We start from the raw sequence: 18,098 nt of genomic DNA on the forward strand, positions 1-18,098 counted from the left end.
AGTACAAATCAGCTAAGAAAAGGCTAGACGTGTCATACCTGACAAAGGCCGCAATAATTTCCTTCTCTCTTAGGCCCATTCTATTTATGTGACAGTGGCGATTTTTTACGATTGTTCGATATTTTTAATATAGAAATGCAAGTGCTAAATAGTGTGGCAACGCTGAACGTCTGCCGCATGGTGCAAATCAGAATTCCAAGGGAAGTCGTTGCGTAACCATGGATCTCTTACCATTGCGAATCCCTCTTCGATGTTGCCAAGCCTTTACTTATGAAGGAAAGTACGGTAATATTATAAATAATTTGAGCTTATGGTCAGATGCATAACCTACGGAACATCGGATATTCAGCATTTAGTATTATTCGTTGTTCAGTAGATAGTGTGATTTATTATGTTCGGTGTTATTTTTAGTCTGTGCCATAGCAAGGTCTTATTATACGCAGCCAAGGACGAGAAATCATAAGCAATATTATTAATTTCATGAAAAAATTGGCAGATAAAGGAGTTACTATCCCTTTGAAAAATTACAGGTATGTAGCAAGATTTAATTCGAGAAGTAGGTTGAAGAAAAGCGGAGTTTACACATTTTTATACATATTTTACACATATTATAAAGTCATGTACCTACTTAGTTTAAGGTTTACCGTTGTTACTATTTAATTTAAAAGAGCAAACGTGCAATGCTAAATTATGATGAAATTACAGGTGTTTTGCAGAAAATAAATGACCGGCAAATCTTGACAGAAGCAATAAGTGTAAGCAGCTTGAATCGGCTCCTTAAAAAAATTGGTTTCAGGTAATAATTTTGATTTTAAGTTGTCCATTATTACGATAATTAAAACCTTGATGTCTATCACAGAGATTTTTTTTTTGTAGATGGCAGAAAATGTCAGACCGAAGAAAAATTTTGTGTGAATCACACGACATTCGCCTGAAACGAATAAATTACCTAAAGAAGCTGATAGAATACCGTAACGAAGGCCGCAATATATGTTATACTGATGAAACTTACATACACAGCAGCCAATAAAGTACAAAATAAACGAACTGTTACAACATGGGCACCGTGTACTACGTTTACCTCCTTATCATCCAGAACTAAACCCGATCGAAAAAATCTGTTTATTAGTAAAAAATTGGGTAGCTGCGCACAATACAACATTTAAACTGTCCGAAACGGAGGCACTCGCTAGGCAGAAATTTGAGGAGGTATCGGAACAAGAGTGGTATAATATTTGCCAACATGTTAAAAAATATGAGAATGACCTTATACAAAAAGAGCACATCTTAGACCACACTCTAGATCACTTAATATTTACAGTAAATATGGGTTCATCGGAAGAAAGTGAAGACAAAAACAGCGAGGATACTGATAGTTCATTAGTTCATCATTACTGATGAACTAGGATGTTCGTCTCTAGTTTCTGATAGCGAATAATGTTTTTTTTTAATTAACGACATAGATAAAATATTACACTCAACATTTGCAAAAACTGTGCTTATTATAAACATGCCATGCACACCAAACCTTTATGCAATAAACAGTTGCTATTTCTATTAACTAAGTAATATCCTACTGTAATATATGTTTAAATCCTTAAAATATATTTTTTTGTATTTTTTAATCTAATAAATGTTTTGTTGCGAACTGCATTAATTTTTATTTAAATAAGAACCTACGCCACTGGTATATTAGTCTGAAGCGACAGAGAGGGAATATTTTAAAGTGAGGCAGACGATAACTAGTTGATGACGCCTGTGGCATTTTCTTAGTTGATTCGTACTTTACCTGTATCGTTCCATTATCAAATGTAGAATCTGATTTTGTGGAGGGATTGTCCATGGGGATTTGGTTGACGTCAAAATCTTTGATGTTCAATTAATCGAAACAGTTCAAAAGCATTTATTGGCCTTTCATTTTATCAAGTAAAAACAATCAACAATCTTGTTATGTTTCAAACATATAAGGCCGTAGACGGCCGTAGCTATTAATCTCCCTGATGTGGTTATTTATTATTAATTCTTATAAATAGTTCCATTCGCAGGTTACCGAGGCATGGGTGATCTCTCTTATCTATAATCATAGTTTCCGATAAGCTCTGTTTTGAATCATACTTGAAATAAATAGTCGTGTAAGGAAAAATTGACATAACTACCTAATAGTCAGTTTATACGAAGAACTATTTCTTTCTGCACAGAGGGTCACAGAGCATAATATATTACCCCTCTTCCATTTGCAACACCTTAGAGTCTGACATTGGTTTGGGGTAACGATTTAGCTGATTATTTTCATTTTTAGTTAATTTTATTACCGTCACCAAAGTTTCATTTTTTGTTAGGTGGAAGATTAATTATATTTTCTTCGATCCCTATTTTAGGGATCATCACTCTTGATAGTTGATAGATTACTTTTCAGCCATTAAAGTACAGCAATAAATTCTAAATTAAAAAAAAACAGTTGTGAGTTAACATATTAATGTTTTAATAAAAAGTAGTAAATAAAATGTTTCCGCCCGGGTTCGAACCGAGGACCTTGTGCGTGTGAAGCACACGTGATAACCACTACACTACGGAAACTTAATACTAATATCGATAACTTTTTGATTAAATATAACATTTTATATTAAAAATATGAAAAACAGTTAATATTCAAAGCCTATTCTGGAATGAGATGGAAAATTTTTTCGTAATATATATTCAATTTCTATATGAATACAAGGAAAGCAAATTATTCAACCAAACATACAGTAACAATATGATATATTATTGTTTTAGTATTATATAAAGACGCATGTAAGACCGTGATCAAGACATCAAATATATAGAATTTCTTTAATTTCTCATTTCTTGGAACTTTTGATATATCAATGCTTCTAAATATTCTTAATTTTAGGTATCTTTTGTTTAAGAATTATTGAAAAAAAACTAATTTTTATACAGAAGGGACCTGAAATCAAGAACATCTAGAAGCATCAATAACTAGAATTTAGTCAACGTAGGCAACACACATTACATTATATAATTTAAATCTGCTAAAAATTATTCGAAAACTATACAGAAATATCACTCAGTCACTAATGGAATGTAACCTAATAATTTTACTAAAATTTAGAATAACAATGTCGTCAACTGATGAAGAAGAAATGTCCATTTTATATTATTAAATTAAATTTTTATATGAGTAAACTGCATTAATTCTATAATGTAAATAGCTAGGTGCAACTACAACCTAGTTTTCAAAAATGTAAAGTGGTCAAAATTTTAAAAAGAAATGTTTCCGCCCGGGATCGAACCGGGGACCTTGTGCGTGTGAAGCACACGTGATAACCACTACACTACGGAAACTGCATTATTTTTGCTTGGTAATACATACAAATTTATAATACTACAAATTTATAATTTTTAGCTCAAAAATTTGTTTATCAAAGTTTAAACTATTAAAAATAATATTCAAATTTTACTATAAACTAAACTATGAGCAGGTAAATTAGTGCTATTCGAAAACCGCTTTATATAAAAATAATATACAATAAAAAGCAAGACTCAATATATCTTTCGTACGATCTAGTTTTATGGATCTTTATTTCCATAGTTTCTATGACAATTTAGTACAAAATGATGCTTGAAATCGGGTTTTGATTAATAAGATGCTAAATTAGGGAGAATCCAAATTGACCGCAGACTTTACTTAGTTCGTTTACCGAGTATATAATCTTGGTGGTGATTAGCAGAAACGTAGTTTAGAGAAACCAATACCTAGATATAAAAGTATATTTAAGGTTTTTTATCAGAATTCTACCACCTGATATTCCTTTCAAAAAATTGATAGCATTGTAAAGTAAATCTCTAATGAACGCGAGCTTACAGGCAACCATAATTACAAAATTTTGTCATATGGGTTGTGTACCTTGCAGGAAATAAATTAAAATCTTAATTTTTTTAGAGGAAATTCCAAATGTTAGGTTAAAATTATACGCAGGCAAAGATCAGCCGATTCATGTAGCTTGGTCGGTTTGATGCTATTTTTAATTTGGATTAACAACAATATTTAAGTATAATCATTTAATTGATTGTAGCAATTTTGTAAAACTAACTTTGTGGTCTTATGTGATTAATTTTGTTGGTACTTGATTTTTCTTAGTTCCATTTATTCACTTTACCTGTAATTCTGGATAGTTGGTAGCCACACGAAAAAAAAATTCTTAGTGTTGATTAGTGGCACTCATAATGCGAGTATGCGTAAGTGCATTGGGGATTCAAGAAAGGGATTAAGAGCAAATGCATTTTCTTTGTTTCTACAGATTGAAACTTCATACAAAATTAATATATTTACATTAAAAAATATACAATACACAAAATTAAAATAAAAAATATCTATTATATATATAATTTTTTCTACTTTTTAGATTTCTTCTTTGTCTTCGTATCAACTTTTGCTTTCTTGCCATCTTTGGCTTTTTTAGGTTTCACCCAATTCGTGAATATATTCTCGAAAAAACTATCTTCTGCCGCATCCGTGAGAGGAAACACAAACAATTTATTTTCCTCCGCTTTTCGTTCCATCTCCTCTCTTAATTTCATTTCAGCTTGAAGCCTTGCCATTTCCGCTTTTTCTTGTTTGGTAAGTCCCGGTTTTTTCTCTTTCGCTTTTCCACCTTTCTTGCTCTTCTTAGATTCCTTAGAGGATTTGCTCTTTTTTGAATCCTTGGAGGATTTACTCTTTTTCGAACTTTTTTTGGAACCTAAAGAATCTTAGTGTAAACTAAACCGGAATTAAATATTTTTATTAGAATAGAAGTCGTTCACAGAGTAGAAGGCACTTTCCAGTAAGAACGCCCTCAAATTATTGCGAAATGCAGGAAAAGATGATATCGATTTTATTTCAATTGACAAGTGACTGTGCATTTTTTGCATTGTAAAATATTGAGCCCTTAACTAATTCTGAACGTGAAGTACGTATGAACAGGTGGAACGATCTTACTGAAATTGGAGAAGCGTGCTTACGAATTAGGCAAATGGATTCAAAGATGTATAAAGAAGGAAGAGTCAGAATTCGTAATCTTTTAAGGAAGTCTCGGCAGTAGGCCCTGCTGTTTAGTCCGAGTAAATATCTAACTAAATATCTATCAAGAATTTCTCACAACAAGCGCTAAGAATTTTACAGGTTCAACGACGTCAGTGGTGTTATTAAATAAAAAAAAGATACAATGTATTCTTATATGATGAAACTTTAGTTTTAGAAACGTTGAAGATACAAATGATTAGAATTGCACCATGATTTAAGGATGATTAGGTCCTATCAAGTGCCGTGAGATCAGGCTTGCTCCAAGACAAACTAGTATCACCTGCAAAAAGACAAATTTTATCACTGATGTCGTTTAGAAACAAAATAGAGCCCAGTACCGAGCACTCTACAATCTATTGGCTTGCAAGAAGACATCGTGGTATGAACCCTTACAAGCTGAATTCTGTTGGTAAGGTATGGTATGGTAAGGTGATCCCCTGAAACCGTAGTACTGCAATTTGTTAATCAAAATAGTTTTCTTAACACAATCGAAAGCCTTAGAAAAATTACGAAAAGTTGTTGCTGTCGAGTGTTGGCTGTTTACGCTGGAGAAGACATTATTTAGGAGCGAGAATATAGCATCATTAGTGCATTTGTTACTTCAAAACCCAGGTAGTATATTTAAACAGAAATGATTCCAACTCCTACCGCTTTATCTAAATATTTGAAAAAACTTTTGAAAATAATTTTATCCGAGAACAAATATTGTATCAAAAACACATGGGATTTAAGAAAAAATTGAAAATATCGTAATTGCTGACGAATACGTATCTAATTATTTCGGTAGAAATTTTTTAAATATACGAAGAAAAAATAGGCCTAGATTCAAAAATACACATACACTAACAACAACATACTTCTGTAGAGGCACTTGAGCGTGGGAAAATTTTTGATATTATGGGAAAATATGAAATAGCAACCATGCGGTACGCTTCTACTATGAAACTCGTAGTATACAGGGAGTATACAGATGGGATTTGGAGCGTACGTAACCTATTATATAGGGAGTATCGAAAAAAAAAAACTATCGATGTCAAAATAAAGGCGTTATTGTCTGGTGTTATGATTTCTTAGTCGTAGTCGAGTGAAATAAAAAACACATACTTCATATACAGTTATAATCAAATTTGAAAATTAAATATATGAAGATAATGACGGTTTTGCTTTGGGAACATTCATACCAAGTGTTATAACACAATTAGTGATAGAAAAGCTTGAGGAAACTATCTTAAGCAAACTTAACATCTATAATCAATTTCCGTTATGTAGATGATTGCATTGCATCAGATCCTGAATTCAGATGAATAACATTTCCAAAAAAGGATAAGCAGAGACTATAATCAATTAAAGAACAAAACAGAAACCAAACATCAAAACATAAAACATTTTTCCTATGTACAAATACTGTCCCAACAATTATTGAATTATTTCATTATTATCAGAACAAATCATGAAAGACATAATACATCTTCGTATAGTATCGTATTAGAGATATTATTGTGTATCAAATACCTTGTACTAATTTACATAGGACAGACATCTCAGTTTTCAAAAAATAGATTGAAAGCCCATGAATAAGATAAAAAAATTGAACCTTCATTAACAAACCACGGAACATCAAATGAAAACATTCATTTGATTATAAAAGAAAAAGAGAGTTTATAAAAATGGTTCATATTTCAATAAAACTACGAATTATTTAATTGATCACTGCTTGATATTTTTGAAATGTAAAAACTGAGGGAAAATAATTCTATGTGGTTAAATCACATTTTTATTTTTATTTTGATATTCGTGTTCTAGATGCTAGGTTCATATAGACATAAATAGGTCAAAGCGTCAATTTTTACCTGTTTTTTTAAAACTAATTCTCTATCAAAACAGCCTAAAACTAAGACGATTTATAAAGACAAAAAGTATATTTCAATATAGGAAACGTGATCTTTTAAAACATACTTTTACTACTCTTTTTTGATCCTTTCTCTTTTTTGGGTTTCTTCTCTTTTTTCACTTTCTCTTTTTTCGGTTTCCTGGGTTTTGGCCTCTTGATTTCTCCTTTAAATTTCTTTGGTATATACCATATTCTATTCAGTTCTTGAGTTATCAAATACTGTGGATATCTGTAGGCCGTTTTCAATAGCGAAAATTGAAATGTACCAAAAAAACTTAAAAAAAAATAGTAATATTAGCGAAGTTATTCTCCACGACAATACATAACTTATAACTAAAATATTAACTGTCCAACAGAATGTTTTCTTTTTTAAAAATACTGAAGCTAATGACACCTACTACTCACGAACAATTTGCTTGATGGCCATCAGTGCGCATGAGTTGATAAAATAATTTTTTCTTGCTTCTTTCATCCTGTCTTTCGATTCCATAAGATAATCGAAGAGTTTTTTTTGAGCTAATTCAGTTGCAGAATCGAAAAACGATATTGGTTCTACGGATTCAAATTCGACATCGGAAAGTGACAGCCAACCAATCTTTGGATCATCCATATCTGCTTTACGTAATTGCCATAGATGGTAATCGAACCAACTCTAAAAATGTTTGACTCTTGTCTATTGAATAAAATTAAGAAGTCGATAAAATATTATTCACTAGCTATATCATCATGGGTTTAATGGTAGCCTGCCGCACTAAGTTACACTTCATAGAAATTGATGATATAGAAGATTACAATGGAGCTATTATAGTCAATAAACTTGTTCAAAATCAAAACAAACACTTCTCATCGTTTACCGTGTCGAATAAATTTTACGAAATTACAGAAAATCTTTCGGTGCGACCACTGCATGCCCCATCAAACTCTGTATTTTAAAATTATCAAAATGCACAATACAAAAAGTTTGCAAAACAAAATGGCTGCTATGGGGAAACCAATCGGTATATTTAGAAAACTGAATGAACCTTAACTTTACACGAATCATTAATTTTGTCCACCATTGGCAACAATGTGTAAGAGCGGGCGTGATATTATCACAGCTGTAAAAATACTAGGAGAAGAGGATGTTACACAACGACGACAACATAAATAACAAGCTTGAACGATGAAGAAAACTTGTGGAAGTAATTAACAAGTACAACACAAAGTACTACATATTCTTACATAACTAATTATATTAAACATGTTGGCAACAATGATTAATTTTCCTGATATTTGTTGATAAAATTGAGTAGATAGATAGATAGATAGATAGATATTGGGGTGTCATATACACTGCGATCCAAAGGATTATCGCATGTAGAATAAGCAAAGGCTAAAAACATTAAAAACGAAACTCTTAATGTTGAAGTGATTTTACTGAGTGAAATCAATGAGCGTATGTACTCTGATAGGAAAATTAAAGTCCAAGACACATAATAAATAATCGTATGTAATTCTTGGCCAAGAGTATAACTAACATATAGAAAAAGATCATAATGATGTACTTATATCAAAGGAAAACTGTGAGTTATACGAATCTGGTGCCCTAAGAGGGCAAAATTCAGCTTCAGCTATATAAATAGATAAAAATACATATAAAAAATGAGATTTTCCGGACATTAGAGTGGAAATTTCTGCTGTTTAATTAATTGAGGTCGAATGACTTAAACCTGCAATACTTCCTCTTCTTTTTTCTTTTCGTCTACCTCGATATTTCCTTCGCTCTGAATTTCGAATATCTTACTGGGGCATGGAACATCGGGATATTTTCGTTTAGCAATAAACCAATTGGGAGCGAAAGTAGCAGCTTTTTGTTCTTCTTCAACTTCTACACTACAGCTTTCGTATGAATTGGAAATAGACGATATATCATCAAATATCGATTCTGACGAAGCTTTGAACCTACAAAAACGGATTATTTAAGAAGATTTTTTTTGTACAATGATTATTTTTTTGTCATTATATCTATTTGATGTATTTGAGAGACAATACGCAATAGTCGTAGAGTTGAACAAAAACTGTACAAACCTAGGGGGAGTGCGCAAGTCTGGTTTATAGAAATCTTCATACATAAGATCAGCATTCTCTTCTTCTTCAACAGTTGCGTTAATCGATTCTTTTTTCACCAATATCATTTCATCTTCGGATGCAGTTTCAATTGAAGAACTTAGACCTAAGAACATGGTGTTTTGTTAGTTTACCAGGTATATTCACAATGTAAGTTCCGTTAGTATTTCTTTCAACGGTAGTACTGCAATCGCAGTTCCGAGCAGTTACTCTGCGTCAAGCAGAAGAGATTACAACCCAGTGACATTTTCCCGCAAATCTACGAGTCTTACGGACACAATGCTCTGTGTGATTCAATGAAGTTCGTGATCAAGTGCAACTGAATAACATAAAAAACAACGGGTGAGCAGTGCCCTTCATTTTTCATCACACTACAAGATGGTGCTGATTTTCTTTTTTGGATAGTCACAGGAGATGAATATTAGGTACCTTACGACACCTCAGAAACTTAACGGCAAACAATGGCATTGAGGCGTACGTCGTCCCCAACGAAAGTTAAACCTAAACAAATTTTAACATCTCGAAAAGCCATGTGTACAGTGTTTTGAGATATTTTGCTCATTGATTTATTACCACTAAGCCAAACTACCATTGCACATGTTTACTGCGAGACCACTAAGGAGTTACGCCACAAATACGATTCCTGTCATAAAGGTGTTGTCTTTGTCCATGATAATGCCCGACATCCCACAGAAATTTGACTGGGATGTGTTTGATAATCTTTTGTACAGTCCCGACCTCACTTCTAGAGACTATTATCTCCTCTTACAACTAAAATTATCACTAAGTGTTCAACGATGATGAGCTGAAAGAACATGTTAGCACATGGTTGAAAAAATAGGCGGCAACATTCTATGAAAAAGTCAAGCCAAACGGAACTTACTTTGTGGATATACTATCTATATAGTAAATCGATGGAAAAAAATCTAAATTTGGGCTTTCATGAATAAAAATTAGAACATTAGAGATATTGTTCGTTATAATATATGACTCACAATCCTCGTCCGTATCCCACGGACACAATTTCGGAGGTAGATCATAGAATTTAAGTCCATCTTTACATTCAATTGCTAAATAACTGTTCTCATTTTGTGGTACATCTTCATCCGAAGAGATAGAAAGAGAACAACTTCTGGATACAGATTCCGTCTTGAACAATACAAATGGATCATGTATCTATGGAAATGAATAGAAAAGTAACTCACATCTGAGGCCATTTGTGGACTTCCAATAGTGACAGGTTGCGCTAGATCGTCCACTTTCAACTCAAAAAGCTCTTCTGGGTGAGGAATTAATGCGGCCCCATTTTCTATAAAACGTTCAGCTGCGGATATAGCTTCCCCGAATATTTTAATTATTTGTTGTCGTGTAAGGTCGAGATCCGTTGCTGAAAGATTGAATAAAAGCTTATTCCTTAATAATATCGGCACTTGTATGAACAGAATACCTCTTATTAAGTTGAATACATAAAGTATCCAATCTAAAATCACTTTTTGATAATTTTCTGGAAATTGATACTCATCTTGAAGTCTCCATAGACAATCGGTGACGAAATCAAGAAACCAAAATTGTATTAGATTCCAATTAAACTGTTCGCATCCATATACATCTGATAATTTTTTTATTGTTTCTTTTACACCGATTTCTCGAACCCACGGAATTGTAGTGATTCTTGGTAAGTTTCGCGGAACTGGAGTCACTTCGCAATCGGATATAAGATCTCTGGGACTTGTAGGAGGAACTAGGAGATCTTCAGATAAATATGCATCTGAAATAATAATTAGAAAACTATAACTCGACCATTCTGGTTTAGTATACACGCGGATCAAGAGATTTAAAGGAAATAGAAACCTTTTTCAAGACGGTATGGCTGGAGGCACCCCAGTGTGGTATAAATCTTGGGTGTCTACTACGTTTCGAGGTGTACTAGTTATAATATCAACGGCAGGAGCAAACAATACAATCAAATTGAAAGATAACAAAGAAACTCTGCTGCCTAACTTAACTTTCTTTTGTTTCAATGTATAAAATATAACATTCTCCATTTGCCCAACGCTATTAATGGTGGAATATGGAATTAAATCGGTCACTCCGTTTAACAATAACATTATCTGAATCAACTCCATGCTCACATCTTAGGCATTTAAATAATCTTTGAAATGGACATATGAATATTTGTCCAAACAATTTGTCCAATGTCCAAACTCTCATCTGACTTCTGAATTCACATTTTTTCCACACCTCGACAGTGTATCCATCACCTAACTATGCGAAAAGCGGAAAATAAATAACTATAAAGTCCATTTAAAATACCACTGAGGAATGTTACTATCAACAGTGAAACAGTGAAACAAAACGTGTGTACTTTGTCAACACTTTGATTTCTAATCGGGGTAACAAAAAATAGATAATCTTGTAAAATTCACCACCTTTGTAGAAGCTAATGGTCTGACATTGACACTTTCCAGCATATCGGTATTGCGGTCGAAACTCTTTGATACTTTTGATAGTCGTCTATGTAAAAACAGATGAAGTGTACTTCTAAAAAGTTTTAAGGTCCGATAGTAATTTTAACTTCCACAGCTGCTTTCGCAATCCTATTCTTTCCTAGAATTCTACACTCCAATTTGGATCTACCTCTCTAATATCTTCAAACACTGCATCCAATTTTTTAACGTCCTATTTATTCCACCTCCTACCCTTCTTCAATGATTCTTCACTCAAATGTTTCAAACATCCTTTTAATATGTCTTGGTATTTATACAGATCTTTCTTTCGTTCTCCATTAGTTCTTCTTCTCCAAAGTCCTCTGTTAGTTTCCATTCTCAACAGCTTTCCATTTATTTTATTTTTTGATAGAATGATGAAAATTGTGGAAACGTAAACTTTTCTATTAAATATCAAAAGTGGTACCATATTTCTTTTGGTATACTCAGTACTGTTTGGCAAAGAAAAAATAACAATTTTTGGAAAATTATTTTCATGTTGAGGTTTGATTTTTAACTTAAGAACTGGAAGGCATACGAATAAATATCGAATTCTGCTAATGGAAAATGAGGAAAAAGCAAAAATATTGTCAAATTGAGTGCATAAAATTACTTATAATTCCATCCAACTTACCATTATCTTGATGTAGGGGAATAGATGTAGTACTTAAAAACTTGACAGGTTCATCAACATATGGCAAGCTTTTCCGTGATTTTACAGCTCGAAAAGAACTAGTTGAATTAAAATCTGACCTAAGTCCTTTGCTCTTTTTATTTATTTTCTTAGACATAAGCTTTAAATAAATATTTTCAACTACAAATTGTCACTGTCATTGTATTCAAAATCATATGATAAGAGATGACGTAAGGCACCCAATAGACGAAGCAGTCAAGTTGCGCAGCCACTTTTTGAATCTCCACAAATGAATTCTCTCGGTCACAGTGAATACGTATCGTATTTATCGTTGTTTTGCATTACGAGTAAAGTGTTCTAAAAATATGTTTATTACATACTATACGGTACTATATTTACTTTCCTACCTCGTTAAGAAAACTGCTATTGGGGCCTAAATTAGTTTCAACTTAAATGTTTACTTACCTTGAAGTAACTACACGTTTTTCTTCTGGTGAGATTCATTTTCTCATTTAAGTATCTATCCCAGTTATGTCATCTCATATTAAGTCTAACAACTCCAAAAAACTTGGTTTCGACATGCGAAAGTAAATAAAAAATTTAATTGTCATCTGCACATAGTGTTATGCGTTATTCTTTCATCACCTCCTTTTTTTTCTGTATCAACAGAAGAGGCATACTCTCTAATCTTTACTGTCAAATGTCCCAAATGTTCTCATCTATTGAACAGCGAACTTGACAATGAATAACCTTCTCTTTCGTCTTGTTTCAAAGCTGGTGATTTTAAGGTTACTCTACTACTTACTCTCTTAAGCAGCCAGGCTGCCTCATCTAATAAGGGTCTAAGAAGTTGAGTTAAAGAAAATTTAAAATCATGACAGTTACTTCAAACAGTTTTTCAAATCATTTTTGACTCTTAAAATTATAGTCCGAAGAAATAATTGAAGCATTATGATTACTAAGCAAATCTGTTGAAACCTCAAAAGTTTAATGACATTGGAATATGTCTTCAGTTTTCTACTACTAGCGCGGGATATGTTTCTGGTCTGCATAAACCACGAACTCGAAAAGCAACGTTAGCGTTAGCACCAGATTGGATGAATTCCCCTTTTATAGTCAAGAATAAGACAACAAAATATACTGACTCAAGAACTATTAGCCTTATAAGCCATATGTTGAGATCATTTTTAAGAATAACGATCAGCTTGGTTTGCGAAATGTATATGGATACGCGTGAAGCATTATTTTTGTGCTGGTTCAAAGATTAATCATGTGCTGTCGATTTTGAAAAAGCGTTTGATGAAGTAAGACATATTAAGATAGATATTATCAAAAAATCACCAACAGATGATTAATGCTAATCTCTGTATCAGATGACTAGCGTTCGCATAGATTTCCAAAGTTCTCCTGAGGTTGAAATAAGTGAAGGAGTAAGACAGAGTAAGGTGCTCTTCAACTTCTACTCTTAAGAAACATTCAATGAAGTTTCACAAAGCACTGTTAAATGTGTCTTAACTCAAGTGAATTCGTGAAAATATGCGCTACGCTGATGATACTCTTATAATCGCCATATTGTTTGAAGAACTACAGAAATTCCTAAACCTACTTGTTATAGACTTCCAGAACTACGCAATAAAGCAGTATCACAACCAAGACTGAATGTATGGTTATAACAAAATGTACCAGACGGAGAAATCTCGGTTAATTTTTTTGTAGAATAATTATTGTTTGTAACCTTACTTCCACGGCTGGTAACTCTTCGTCAGTAAATGATCTTCGGCCTCATTTACAGTAAATAAATCACTGATACTAAAATGGGGTCAAAAATTAGTATTAAATTGGACAAGCTTTGTAACGAACGAAGTTGAAAGTACCAAGTCAACTACTCCTTCTTTCTATCACAAAGTCAACACATATCTATCCAGTATGAACCTGCAATTTCCAAATATCAATCATAGATCATCAATATATGCTATGTTCCCATGGATAATATGGACAATACCCCAACAAACACCAACAACGTAATAAAACAAGAATTCCTAATAATCTTAAGTAAGTACAACTTTTACAGGGTATACATAGATACTTCAAAAAATCAAGATGAAACTGGAGCCGCCTTCTACTCCAGAAACCTGTGGAAATCCTTTGTACTTCCTCCTATCACATTTATCTATTCCGCTGAACTGTTTGCCCTTCTATAAGTACTTAAGGAATTTCAGAAAATTGGATTCAAGAATATACTTATAACAACTGATTCCCAAAGCTCACTAACGGCAATCTGCCAACAATATTCCAACCATACAATTGCCACTCATATTAAGAAGTAGCTACTCACTTGCAGAAACAACAAGATAAATGTTAATTTCATCTGGGCTCCATCCAACACCAGAATAGAGGGATATGGAATAGTAGATAGATTAGCAAAAAATGAATACAACAACGAGCAATCAGTAAAGATTAACTATATAGTACATACCTATTAAAAAGCATTTTTTAAGGAGAAAGTCCAAAAAAAATGGCCAGGCAATTAATACAATAGGAGCAGAAATATCCCAACATCAAGAGCACTTTGTTGGTTCTGAAACAGAGGCCTACACCCAACATATTGAATCCAGCTGGAGGCGCATGAGAAGAAGAATATCGAGGGGTAGGGGGGAATCAGAAGTAACTTGGACCTGCATCTTTGTGAATTTCTCTGGACACGGCGAGTTCGGTTAAAAAATGTGAATCCATTTGGTGCAATCATTGTAGATATAAAATTTTTGTATCGTGGAAAGAATTATCGAACTCCAATGGAAGAGGATGAGGAAAGTGACTGAATTTTTGTGGAATAAAATTGCTTTTCATTTATTTCTATTGTTTTTATTGCTCTTTCGGGATCGGGAAATACGTCGATGCTATCGATTCGGTCAGGTTAGGTTAGGTGCGTTTACTATCGTATTTCTATTTTTCTTTCCTTTTCCGTGGCAAGAATAGGCTTTTTTGACAGAATTTTTAATTCACTTTCCGCGCATGCGCACGATCTCAGACATATTTTCTTAGTCCTTATTCGATTGTGACCATTCCCTATCATTTTCACCTTCTAATTCTTCTTGGATTTTTTCATCCATAAAAGCAGTTGATTTAAAAACAATCCATATTTATTTATATTAAAAATAAGAACTGTGACTTATCTATGAAAAGCTGGGATGGTTGCAGCCCTCAACTGGGTTCCAAATTGTTGGTTACAGCTAAGTAAGTTACAGAACTTACTTTTTGGATATATCTCGTATATCATAACAGCAAAAAGTTATTATAAATATTTACTAAATCGCATTACTGATATTTGTAAGGTCGACCAGATTATTAGATCATTTCATGTTTATATAGTGGATAATTAACTCTATTGATAGGACGTAATCACATTTTTTGATAGGTAATTTATATGTCAAGTTTAAATAAATATTCTTGTTTTATACTAAGTCAGACAGAATAATTCTGTAATTATCTATCCAATAAATAAACTTTATCAACATTTCGATAGTTACTTTCCCGAAGATTGAAATAATCCTAATCATTAAATAAATAACACTGAAGTAGGTCGAAATGTCGAATTTTGACATGTTATTTTGAACTAATTTTCCTAGAAAAAGACCTAAAATCAAGACAAATCATCACGGAAAACATATAAAAAGTCTAAGAAGTAAAAAGCTAAGAAGGACTAAAATAAGAACATCGCAAGGAATCACAAGAAATTATTCATGTAAAAAATTCGGTTGGTTAGATTAAGTCAAGCGCGGATCTAAGAGGGGGGGTCATGAATTAACTTGGTTTTTGTTTCAAAGTCGATGAGGAAATGAGGTTTGAAGTAAAAATTGCGTAAAATTCGTTATTATGCTGTCAAAAGCAACGTAATGTTTATATATCTACACAAAATAAAATACATTAAATTGGAAATTATTTTATTCAAACTAAAACTGTGGTTAATGATGAAATTAATACTTAAGTTTGCTAATATCTACTTAATATTGTGATAGATCATTAATAAAATATGATATTTATATTCACCTTGAGGTTGTAAAAAATACGATTTCAAAAATTTTGCATTTGATACCATATTATGTCGATGTGAAATTCCATCATTGACGAAATGAATATTATACAAATTACTTTTAAACAACAGTCGTTATAGAAATAGCACATGCTGATGAAATTCAAATCAAAATAAGTTTTAATTATCTTTCAATTAGATTAAAAAGATTAAAAATCTTTCAGTTGATAAAAATGCTAATTAATACTACTACTACTGTGGCCACTCCAAGTTGATTTTTGTCATCGCCAACAAGTTGTCTCTATAATTTTCTATCCTCAGTCATGTCTACTTCTCCACCAAGTCTTCTTACATCCTTACCCACTTGGTCATTCCATATTGCTCTTGGTCTTCCCAGTGGGCGCCTCCCTTCTGGTTGACCTCTTCACACTCTTTTTATTGTTGTCTCTTCACGCCTTCTTCTTACATGACCTAGCCATCTAATCCTTCTACTTCTTATCACAGCCACAATATCTGGTCGTCTTTACCTGAGTTCTCAGTATTCTTCATACTCCTTCTTCGAAAACTGGCCCAGATATCCTCTTTAATATTTTAATTTAATATATTATTAACTTCTTCTGGATATGTTTTGTTAGTGTCCATATCTCAGCTCCATACAATAAAACTGGCTATATTATGAGTGTGAATATTCTTATTTTCCTATTTTTTGACAGCAGTTTACTTTTAAGTAGTGTCCATAGGCTCCAAGAACTTCAAGTGTCTACATTTAACCTCATCTGTATTTCTCCTTCTATTTTATTGTTGCTGTCCATAGTAAATCATACGTACTTAAATTCTTCAGTAATTTTAAAGCTGTATCCTATAACGTCCAGCGTTGAATGGTTTTCAGTTCATTATTACTCCTTGCTGATAAAGCTACATCATCAGCATAAAATGGAATATCTATTTTCTCTCCAATATTTGCTCCTCTTGGAATAGCTTCAGCAACTTTTAAAGCTTTTTCTAGAGCAAGGTTGAGCAGAAGGGGGACAACCCGTTTCCTTATCTTACTCCTGTGGTGATATTGAAGGCATCTGTGTATTCTTTTTTAGTCTGACCTTTCGATATTATCTTTTCTGGTATGTTATTCTCTCTGAGCACATCCCATACTTTTGATTTTATAGGCTATCATAAACTTTCCTAATGTCAGTAAATGGTATATATAAATGTTTATTATATTCCTAGTACTTTGAGGCCAGCTCTTTCATAATAAATATTTGGTCAGTAGTTATTTCTCACTCATAAATTCTGCCCACCGATTATATCATCTCCATATTTTCTTAATCTATTTAATATTACTTTAGATAAAATTTTATTAGTACAGTTCAGTAGAGATATCCCCCTGTAGTTTGAGCATTCTAATTTATCCCCTTTTTTAGGAATGGAGATTATCACTGCTTCCTTTTCTCCTCCATTCTTTGGGCATAATTTCCGAATCCAGATCTTAACTATTATTTTATGGAGGAGCTTCATCATTGATCTCCTTCCGTACTTTATCAACTCCTCTGGTATTCCATCTTCTCCAGTAGCCTTCTCATTCTTCATCCTCTTAATTACATTTTTAATTTCTCCTATGGTCATCGTCGGCTCTACTAATTCCTGGTCTTTCCCGATTTCAGCGTCTCCTTCATCATTTTCATTGTTCATATTCTCTGAATTCATTAGCTCTTTAAAATACTCTTTCCATGTGTTCAATACTGTTTTAACATCTCCTATCTCCAAACAGTTCGAAACAGTACCCTTTTTGGAAAAATCTCACTGTCTTGTGGAAGTCTTTAGAGTTATTTAATACTGCATCATGTTCCGCTTTAGTCAGTTTATCATTTATGAATTTTCTCTTTTTATTT

At 32.8% G+C, this 18,098-nt stretch overlaps 1 protein-coding gene, 1 long non-coding RNA gene and 2 other non-coding genes across 4 annotated transcripts; 1 reads left to right on the forward strand and 3 right to left on the reverse strand.

Annotated features, from left to right (window-relative positions):
- The first annotated feature begins 379 nt into the window (after positions 1–379).
- On the forward strand, positions 380–1,360 carry LOC130901485 (uncharacterized). Its single transcript, XR_009060292.1, has 3 exons — positions 380–530; positions 706–796; positions 877–1,360. It is a non-coding gene; the product is annotated as an uncharacterized LOC130901485 (long non-coding RNA).
- A 1,144-nt stretch (positions 1,361–2,504) lies between these two features.
- Positions 2,505–2,577, reverse strand: Trnav-cac (transfer RNA valine (anticodon CAC)). The gene has a single exon. It is a non-coding gene; the product is annotated as a tRNA-Val (tRNA).
- Positions 2,578–3,272: 695 nt separating this feature from the next.
- Trnav-cac (transfer RNA valine (anticodon CAC)) lies at positions 3,273–3,345 on the reverse strand. The gene has a single exon. It is a non-coding gene; the product is annotated as a tRNA-Val (tRNA).
- Positions 3,346–4,395: 1,050 nt separating this feature from the next.
- Positions 4,396–12,382, reverse strand: LOC130900516 (uncharacterized). Its single transcript, XM_057811207.1, has 9 exons — positions 12,183–12,382; positions 10,510–10,830; positions 10,268–10,449; positions 10,058–10,211; positions 9,024–9,168; positions 8,666–8,897; positions 7,355–7,608; positions 7,022–7,230; positions 4,396–4,742 (listed from the first exon to the last, which is right to left on the reverse strand). Exons 1-9 carry the CDS (start codon positions 12,337–12,339, stop codon positions 4,396–4,398), a joined length of 2,001 nt encoding a protein of 666 aa, XP_057667190.1. The 5' UTR covers positions 12,340–12,382.
- Positions 12,383–18,098: the final 5,716 nt, after the last annotated feature.

The sequence above is a fragment of the Diorhabda carinulata genome, chromosome X (assembly GCF_026250575.1).
Source record: "Diorhabda carinulata isolate Delta chromosome X, icDioCari1.1, whole genome shotgun sequence".
Lineage (NCBI taxonomy): Eukaryota > Metazoa > Arthropoda > Insecta > Coleoptera > Chrysomelidae > Diorhabda > Diorhabda carinulata.

Coding starts and splice junctions, on each gene's coding strand:
- LOC130900516 (XM_057811207.1), bottom strand. CDS start 12,339: ATGTCTAAGAAAATAAATAAAAAGAGCAAAGGACTTAGGTCAGATTTT. Junction 7,609..8,665: donor AAGAAGAGGAAGTATTGCAG/GTTTAAGTCATT, acceptor AAACATTTTTAG/AGTTGGTTCGATTACCATCT. Junction 7,231..7,354: donor AAGCAAATTGTTCGTGAGTA/GTAGGTGTCATT, acceptor TTTTTTTTTAAG/TTTTTTTGGTACATTTCAAT.